Here is a 10,241-nt window from a genome sequence, read left to right as displayed (position 1 = left end):
GCGTGATTCATCACTCAAGAGAACATTTTTAGAGTCCAGTAGCGGTGAGCTTTACACCACTGCATCCAATGCTTTGCATTGCACATGGAGATGTAAGACTTTGATGCAGCTGCTCGGCCATGAAGACCCATTACATAAAGCTCTTAAAACACTGTTTTCTTGAGCTAATCTTAATGTCACATGAAGTTTGGATGTCTGTAGCTATCGACACCGAAGAAAGTTGGTGACCTCTGTGCATTATGTGTCTCAGAATCTGCCCTCCCTGCTCTGTGATTTTTTCATGTCCTACCACTTTGTAGCTCAGTGGCTGTTCTTACCAATTGCTTACACTTTGTTTTAATACGACTAACAGATGACTGTAGAATATTTAGTAGCAAGGGAATCTGATGACTGGACTCATTGCACAGGTGGCATCCTATCAGGGTACCACACTGGATTTCACTGAGCTCCTGAGAGCAACCCATTCTTTCACAAATGTTTGTAGAAGCAGTCAGCATGCCTAGGTGCTTGATTTTAGACAATTGTAACCATGGAAGTGATTGGAACATCTGACCACTGAGATATTATACTTAATAGTGTACAGTAGTAGTATAGTGTGTGGATATGTTGTACAGTATTTGTATACATTTTACCCCTTTTCATCTTATCCTACCTTCATTTTCTCATGCTTGTAATAGCTATAATATATATGAAGCCTCAAAACAAGCATTGTAACTGTCCCTTAGATTTTGTGCACATGACATAAACTTGGAAATTTGCACATAAGAAGGCACAATAAGACTTAGCCATGATTAAACATTAAACAAAACGATTAACATTTTACATTGTACCAGTTCTAAAATGCATTTCCTGTTTTAATTTGCAATGAACCCTTACCAAAGATGCCAATCTTTGCCAATATGGACTTTCCTGGACATTTTACTTACAGCTTGACATCACATTCTCTGAAATTGGTTTATAGGCTGGCTTTGTATCCATTACTAATTTTCAAGAATATGGTGTTTTAAATACACTGCAGTTTTTGACTTTGACCAGTAGATGGTAGATGGTGTGTTCTTACTAGTGGTTATACAATATACTGTACACTCACAGTCCACTTTCATGGGAAACATGTACACCTGCACATTTACGCATTCAACCAGCTAATCATGTGGCAAACACGATGACTACAGATCAAGAGTTTCAGATTCACATTACACATCAGAATGAAGAAAATGTGTGATCTCTATAACCCTGGAATGAGTGTTGATTCCAATATTTTTGAACTGCGAAAATAATAAGATGAAAAAACAGGCAAATAAAACAAAAAATGCGGATAATGCGCTCAGCTGATCGCACCACCTTCTGTAGAGCTCGGGAACAGCACCATGCAGGACAGACGAGCTCTACAGAGGGTGGTGCGATCAGCTGAGCGCATCATCTGCATCGAGCTCCCTGACCTGCACTCGATCTACAGCAAGCGGTGCTTGACCAGAGCCAGGAAGATCGTGAAGGACCTTAGCCACCCCAACAACAGACTGTTTACTCTGTTGCGGTCTGGGAAGCGATTCTGCTCCCTGAAGGCCAACACAGAGAGACTGAGGAGGAGCTTCTTCCCGCAGGCGATAAGGTCTCTCAACCACAACCACACCACTATGCAGAACTAACACAATCTTTTCATAATTGATCAAATCAATCAATCTTTTTACATCCATGGACACTATGGACAATTACACGCACACCTTCCTTCATATCTACACTACATGTTGTACGTTTACATCCTGGACCATTGCACAAAGACACTTTAATAACTTTGCACACCTACCTTCACAACTACACTACATGTTTACGTTTACATCCTGGAGCAGTGCACAAAGACACTTTAATAACCTCTGCACAAAGACACTTTGTTCTATGCATATTTGCACAGCCAGTACAGTATATTTCAATTTGTACAGTATATTTCTCAGTACAGTATATTTAAATTTGTACAGTATATTTCTATTTTTATGTACATCATATTTCTATTTTTATTTTTAGTTCTATTTTTCCTAGCACATTTCTATTTTTATTTTTTTAGTTCTATTTTTCCTAGTTTAATTTAAATTTTCTATTTAATTTTCTATCGTATTTCTTTTATTCATATTTATTTCTTATTTCACCACATTTCATACTGTGTATGACTGTGTATGTGACAAATAAAATTTGAATTTGAATTTGAAATTTGAAAAACAAAATAACTGAGTGATCAATAGCTTCTTTGGCCTCAGATTTTTGTACGTGGCTGAGATGAGTGGACCCTGACCTGGGTTTTATGCCCTGATGTTGTAGCTCATCGACCTCAGGATTCTATGTGTTTTATCTGCTGAGATGCATTTCTTCACACCACAGTTATAAAGTAAAACATGCTTACTTGAGTTCCTATAGCCTTATAATCTCAACATCTGATCTTTCTCATCTTTTTCATTTTGCAGAAACTCTACACATATAGTATTCTTTTTACACCATTCTGTGTAAACTCTAGATAAACCAGTCCATTGTTTCTAAAATATTGAAAGCAGCTCATCTGATACTAATATCCAAGCCGTGTATGGTATTGTAGTGTGTACAAAAATCAACAAATGGGGAGGGGGGCGGGGGAGTTGGGGGTACATGTTACTATTACTTTGTCTTTTCCGCTCATGATGAACTTGCTGGTGGAACAAGGTAATTGCACTCATGAGGTGAGCACTGTCACCTTTCACCTCCAATATTGGGATTTAAATCTTGTCCCTAGACTGTGTGTGTATGTTCTTCTCACACTTTGTGTTTTTCCTCAGGGTACTTCTCCTACAGTCCAAAGACTGTGGTTTCAACATTGTCATTTAGTGTATTCATATAGTGTGAGATTGGGTGTGTGTTTGTGTACCATAGGAGGTTCACAATTCTTTTTTATGTATGTGTGCTTGTGTCATAGGAGGTGCTGTTTCCAAATAGTTTGCTGTCTGATTGCCTGTAGTGTATGATTTGGTGTGTGTGTGTTTGTGCCCTAGGCTCCTTGGGACTGGCTCCTAAACACACACATGATCATGCACAGAATAGGGAAATGTGCATAGTTGGTAGGGCTGTAACTTAGTAGATAAGACTGTGTAAACAGTATGTACACAGTGATGTGGGGTGCCCAACCTGCAACCTACAGCACCCAAACAATCCTTTACTAGCATCCTTATGCCAGGCACCACAGCACACTCCCAGATGTTTTGAGAAGACAGGCACTGAAGGGTCAGAACTGCAGAGGTGACACGAGAGGAACCTACACAATAATGGGCATTTTTTCCCATTGTAATGTCATGGCTGATCACTGTATGCTGTCCTGTTCCTGCCTTGCCCAGTTAACATGGTTTCCTAATTGGCTGACATTTGCCTGTTGAATGTTTCTGATTCTTTGCGTCATTTTTTTTGTCACTTAAATGACTAAGCAGCATTTGTGTCCTCGATTACATTTCTGACAAACAAAAAGTGAGGATGCCTTCTTTTCATTTTATCTTAAGAGTTTAGAACAATTGTTTGTAAATTTCGTCACTCCTGAGTCATACACTGCCCAGCCAAATAAAAAAAGTCAACACATAGATTTAACTAAGCAAATAGCTATGAGCCTGCCATTACATAATTACTGCAGATTTACCCTGTTCCAGAGTGATAGGCACATCAGGGTAAGAAGAGGGAAATTAAGTTTTGCACCCATTACATGTAGTAGCTACTGTCCAAGCCAGTTATGATCTGGGATTGCATCTGTTGGTTATGTCTCGGCTCTCCAATGTTATGGGTAAACAAAAAAGCGGTTGATTGACTACCTGAGTATGCAGAATGACCAGCTTTTTCCTTGTACTGGAGAGCACTTTAGAAAACAGTCCGACCCCTCAATCCAAGAGTTTCCCATCAATACAAGAGTTTGGAGATAAATTAATGCAAGTCTGGATGGAAATAAATGTTGTGACATTGCATAGGCTTATCTAAATGATCCCATGAATGTGTGTGTGCTGTAATCTAAGCAAAAGACTTTTTTGGCCAGGCAGTGTGTTATTTTTTATTTTTTTCAGCTGTTGTGGTTGTTTATCTGCTTTGTAAAACGAAACAGCATTTCTTTGTTATAGTCATTATTTGTATTTGTATTTTATTTTAAAAATGTGTCACTCCTATGTAAAACTATGCAAACAATACAACAAAACTTTTATTCATTTATTTATTCACTTATCTTATATCTAAGATATTTGTGAACTATGTACGTGCCTTTCACATGTTATGCCTCAATGGTTTTATGTCACACCAGTTGTTATGTTTGAAGAGACACAATAAGACCAATGGGTGTTTGGTAACAAAAGGTATTTTCTAAATGCAGCACCTGCTGTGTATTCCCACATCTTATGAGGTCTACTTCACCTGGTGCCACCTTTATGAGATTCCAGTTTTACTTGTACTGTAAGATTTGTACCCCATCAGCTAAAATCAAGGTCGATGCTGACATGCAAAAAGCATTGAAAATGTCCATTGTTTAAAGCTTAAGAATATTATTTTGTAATATTTTATTCTTTGCTTGTTTAATGTATATTGAACATCTTCTTGGCAATGGAATTAATTCTGATTCTAATTCTGCTACGCCGTTGTGTAATGTTGATGAGCATGGTTCGGTGAGCAGATCTTTCTGGAACCTGATACAGTATATACCCGATGGTTTTGGCACTGGTGTGTAGTGTGTGGGGTAACTTAGGGTTGGCAAAACATGACAATAGGTCAATCAATCATTTTACATGGCAGTATATACTTTAAATTTTGACCACCACTATTTGATGACTGAAGGCATTTTAAGCTGAATGTCTGAATGTCGCAGGTGAAAATCGTTGCAGGTTACATGCTGGTTCAACCCACCGGCAGTAATAACGGTTTATAGAGTGTTTCTGTCAATGTTTATAGAGCTTCTCTTCGAAAATAAATAACTATTGTAGCTATTGTAATGTGGGTTTAAAAAGGTATGTATAGATGTGGTAGTTTGTTTTAAAAAGAACAGATTGTAGGTATGGTTCCTGTTGCTTCTCGGTCACGTAAGGTCACTTATTTTTACAAATGGCAAGCAGTACATGCAGTTGGTCTATAAAGAAAATAATAAAAGACTTTATTATTTTTACCTGACCTAGTACTACCTATCAACATTATTTGTGATGCTCTTCATGATCATCCAGTTCAAATTGTATTGTAATCGATTGTTCTCTCTTATAAATAAATATTATTTCCAAAATTCTTTATCTAAATAAAAAGTAAATGTTTTTACCTGCATTGTTAAAAGTGTTTACTGTTCTAAATTTACAACCAAACTGAAATTTGTCCAGTAAGTGTAATAAACATTTTGTTGGGATTCATTTAGATTTATTTTTATGAATTTTCCAGTGTGTTTCTGTAGAGTGGTAAATAACACTACTACAATTACTATGACTAATAAAAAGGATAATATTTTTTTCAATTGGGAAAAAATAATAAATATTAATTTATGGAAAAGATATTGTACAATCGGAAAAAAATACACCCTTAAAGTACAATCAAAATGAGGAAGAGTGTTCTTAAAGAGCATACCTACAGTCTTAGGGTAAAACTATAGTAATTCACCCAAGAAACTAAGTGATGTATTTCTTAACACCATATGATTTCATAGATTAAACTCTTTTGAACCTAACCTCTTTTTTGTCTTATATTACCTTACTAGTGTAAGTACCTGTCATTGATGGGAAAAAAGGTTGTAGAAATATATAAAAGGTTAAGGCTAAAAATAAGCTGATCAGCTTGAATTTAATCAGTGATATTATTATTGCAGGTTAAAGCCCATATACATGTCTGACTGTCTTTCTGTACGGTTAAAATGTTGTAAGGTTGAGCATCTTATGCCTTGTTTTTTTATTTTTTTTGTCGCCAGCCAAATACAATCCCTGTTCTGTAATCAGAGAGTAAATCACGGATGGCAAATTGTAAAACTGGATTAGATAAAGATCTAAAGGATAAAGTTTCCTCTTAAGATGACTTTAGTGCTTTAAAATTTACCTATACAACTTGAGCACTATTACTCCCATCGGGAGAATATGAAAGTTTTTGTTAACATTAAGCAAGTACTGTAGCATATTTTAATGTAAGTGATTAAATCTGGAACATAACTGTTCATAACATGGCTTTTAATCAACATTTTGATTTCCTTTATGGTGCAGGTTAAGCCATTTATCTGATTCAGTTTCCATAGTCTACTTTTCTTTCTTTCGAGTAAGCCATGTTATTGCACTTTTGTTTCTGTTTTATGAGAATTTGTGTATTTTATTGGTGCATTATGGTAGTTTCTATGTTATCCTCATACTCTGTGTACATGTCATAATCTATTATGTTGATTTGTTCTGTTAAGTGATAAGTATAGCCACGCAAACCGTGAGGGGGGAAAAATCTGGCAAACTACTTTGCATTTTATTTCACTTATGGTGCAGATTTAACTTCGGCAAATACCGAAAGACTAGCAAAGTTTTATTAAATTCGGACAAACAGAGAAATTATATGAGCGTCTACAGAATTTCATGCACACTAAATAAGCACTTTATTAGAACGACATGAAATTCTTAGTCAATTTTAATAATATAATATGATAAAATAAATATGAGGTCTAAGAAGAATAACCAGCTTGGGTTAGGCCAAAAATAAATTTTGGAAATCAATCTGAGATACAAACAAAGTTTTCTGTTTCAGTAACATACTGTACATTTACTGAACGCTTAGGAACACTACACTAATATTGATTAGGGGCTTCCAATGCTTTCATTAAGATATTTGTCCACATCAACATGATTGCATATTACACTTCCTACGGTTTTCATCATGTGCAATTCTGTAAATCTCCACTCCTATCACATCCCAAAGGTGCTTTATTGGATCCAGATGCAGTGACTGGGAAAGACCAATACCATAAAAAAACATAAACTTATTGTCATGTTCATTAAACCAGTTTGAGGTGGATTTTGCTGCGACAATGGTGGATTATAATGCTGGAAGTACCCATGAGAAAACGGAAAATTGTGGCCATGAATGTAGGGTCACGGTCAACAACAAAACACAAATAGGCTGTGATGTTTAAGCAGCGATTGACTATTATTTACCTGCCCAAAGTGTGCCAAGAAATTACAATTACAATCATTACACCACCTAAACCAGCCTAGATTGTTGCCACAAGGCAGGTTGGTTTAATTTTTACAATGTAGAAGAACAATGAAGACAATTTCAAAGCTTGAATTAACACATTGAACACGTGTTTCATTTTTGCTTAGATGACAGCTTTGTATACTATTGGAAACCAACAAGCTTTCAATGTACTGTATAAAGAAATGCCTTTAAGACTGCATAAAACAAATTCCTAATAACTAGATCATGGAGCTAGTTAAGAGAATGCTCAGTGTGTCCAAAACTGTCATAGCAAAAGTTGTAAAACATTTTTTTTGTTTGTCTACACTTTTTTGCTTATTACATAATTCTGTGTTATTTCATAATTTGTTATTCTGTGTTATTTCAAAAATGATGTCTTCCTGTGTAAGTATGTGTGTCCAAAGTTTGACTGGTATTGTATGTAATGGCAAAATCAAGGCATTCTACTGTAAATATCTAATCAATACACAATAATTCCTGTAATAAACGTAGGTGTTTTTTTTTTTAATACAGGTTGATAACTTAATTAAATATAGATAGTCTATGGTGCAGTTAATGCTCATTCCATGTATTTTGACATGAAGCTCTAGTTTACTTACTGTATAATCAGTATTTAAAGACTTCCTTCAAACTCAACAATTCACACTAAGAAAACTTAAAAATCACTAACAAAATTAACTTTGGTATATCATAAATAGCACTGTTTTAATATACATTGTTACCTGCCAATTTTAGTAATAAATATATCATGCAATGGTAGTTATGTATGATGTGTTTATTCTTTTAACAAATAAAGTCACGAAAATTTTGAATAAGGAATAAATAATGAACAAAGCAATGAGCAAAGCAACAAGTTTCAGCTTGATTAGTTTTAAAAATAGACTAAAAAGCTTATTAATAGTATGACTTCTATATTAAGGTTTATACACTTTGAAAATAGAATGCTTTCTTAAATTAACTACATTAGCATAAATATTGTAATATGTACAGCATGTGAAATGTACACAAGTGGTATTATTCTGTAAACAGGTAGCAATATTATTCATCTAAATTTGTTGTATCAATAGTTTGTAAAGACTGATCATAAATTGCTTTGTACCGTAAAAAAGCCTCCATGCATTTTATAGCAATATCATCCACTCCTGGGTCAAATTTGTTGGCAAAAAAATGTTTCTGCTTTAAAATCCAATTTAGGTCCCCTGCTCCATAAACACACACAGCATGTCTATGTGTCCCAGTGCATGGTGGATAGGGTGCTCCATTTTTAATGTTTCCCTCAAGATAACTCCACTTGACCAACCTGGCGACTGCAAGCATGTCGGACTCATCGTACTTTCCATTGGGTGGGTTGGAGCCAGGCACTGAAGGCATCCTCTGTAGTGTTGCCCACATGTGCTCATCTGGACTGTATGTGTCCTTCTCCCATTCCATAAAGTTCTGGATCTCAGGACTCTTAAAGACATATTCTACAAACGCTCTAGTAACGATGAAGTACGCATTCCCAGAGTACATAGGGGTGCTGATGGGTGGTGGGGTCTTCTTAATATTTGTTCGAGTCACAGTGGTTGTTACATTATGATGGTATTCCCAGCGTGCTCTTTTGTGTGCGACTGTGACTTCAGACTCCATACTATTCTTTCCATTAAGATTTTTCAAAGAACGAACCATTTCTATATTGGTTTTCAAGGGAAAATCTGCCCCGCATGTGTTAAGCAGATACCTCCATCTGACAGAAGACTTGAGAAGCTCCTCCATGCAGTTGATGTCTGCTTGAACTCGTGACCAGGAGGCATAGACGACATTCTCTAACTTACTGGCTACGAATACATTGGGCAAACAAGACACAATAGCCCTTACAGCCTCAGAGAAGATTTTAGGCGTCTTTTGGTCCACATGTACACAGTAGACATTCTGAGGAGTGTAAATAGCACGCAGAAGCCTCTCAAACATCTCAATCTTCTCATGAATAACCATGGAGTAAGCAATTGGAAAGTCTATTTCCTCTTTGCTCAGAGGAACTGTTAAAAACCCTCTGTCTCTGACAAAAGCTTGGCAGTCTTTCGTGGCATTTAGGTAAAAGGACTCAGGCAAAAGAGAAGTTTTTTTTCTCTCAGCAAGGAGTTTGCCAAAGTCTTTACTGTCAACTCCACCCATGTCGCCTTGGATGATGGCTGAACAAGCTTGCAGCTCTCCAACATCGCTCTTGATCAGGTGCTTCATGTCCAACCGCACCCCCTGTAAGCAGTCTTTTCTTGTAGAGATTATTATAAAGAAAATAAGTGCAAAACTTAAAAAAAGAAAAGAGAGATATCTCAAGAACCCTTTTTTTACAAAAGCCATTTCTTAGCTAAAATTTCTGTACATATCAGAAGTCAAAACATTCAGCTCAGGAAACCAGCAGATGACACTCAAAAAGTAAATGTGACTTTGCAGAAAGAAAGCAGCATTAAAATAGGGGAAGTGTGTAAAAACCGATGACTGGCCAGTCACAGAGTACAAGGGGCGGACTTAATGGAACATATTAGTTAATCTACAAACAGTATAGGTGTGGCTTGTCTTGAATTGAAAGCCTGTTTGTTCTTTAACAGGAATAAGACTAGTTTTACAGGACACACACACACACACAAAAAGGAATTTTTAATCCACTTATGTATATAAAGACAAAAAAGAAGAAAAAACTTTTAAAGTGTTTAATGTGACCTTTAAAATATACTAAAATAACAAGTCATATTTGTATAATACATAAAACAATAGGTATGTTTGGTAGGTAATAGAGAAAGTTTAAACAAACAAGAAGACAAAAAGTGACCGATCTAGTTTATTGTCAGTTATTTCATGATTTTGACTGCTGGGCAGTAACAACAACTGAAAAAAATTATGAAAGATTATAAAAATATATTTTATATATTATTTCAAGTATTAGTATTTCAAGACTTTTTCAATTGTGTTTATAAAACCTGATGTTACTGCCTAGCAGTCAGAATAATAAAATAACCAGATATGTTACATTCTCTTTCTGTGCTGTTTTTTTTTCTCATGTTCCTTCTTCCTTCCCTAGCCCT

General features: G+C 35.8%; 1 protein-coding gene across 1 annotated transcript; it reads right to left on the bottom strand.

Moving 5' to 3' along the window:
- Nucleotides 1–8,003: 8,003 nt before the first annotated feature.
- On the bottom strand, nt 8,004–9,572 carry gcnt3 (glucosaminyl (N-acetyl) transferase 3, mucin type). Its single transcript, XM_053487304.1, has one exon. The coding sequence runs from the start codon at nt 9,517–9,519 to the stop codon at nt 8,218–8,220; it is 1,302 nt and encodes a 433-aa protein (XP_053343279.1). The 5' UTR covers nt 9,520–9,572; the 3' UTR covers nt 8,004–8,217.
- Between the last annotated feature and the right edge of the window lie 669 nt (nt 9,573–10,241).

Source organism: Clarias gariepinus, chromosome 2, assembly GCF_024256425.1.
Source record: "Clarias gariepinus isolate MV-2021 ecotype Netherlands chromosome 2, CGAR_prim_01v2, whole genome shotgun sequence".
Lineage (NCBI taxonomy): Eukaryota > Metazoa > Chordata > Actinopteri > Siluriformes > Clariidae > Clarias > Clarias gariepinus.
This window is presented reverse-complemented; position numbering and strand designations above follow the sequence as displayed.

Excerpts from the sequence above, each read along its gene's own strand:
- gcnt3 (XM_053487304.1), bottom strand. The coding sequence starts at position 9,519 with ATGGCTTTTGTAAAAAAAGGGTTCTTGAGATATCTCTCTTTTCTTTTT.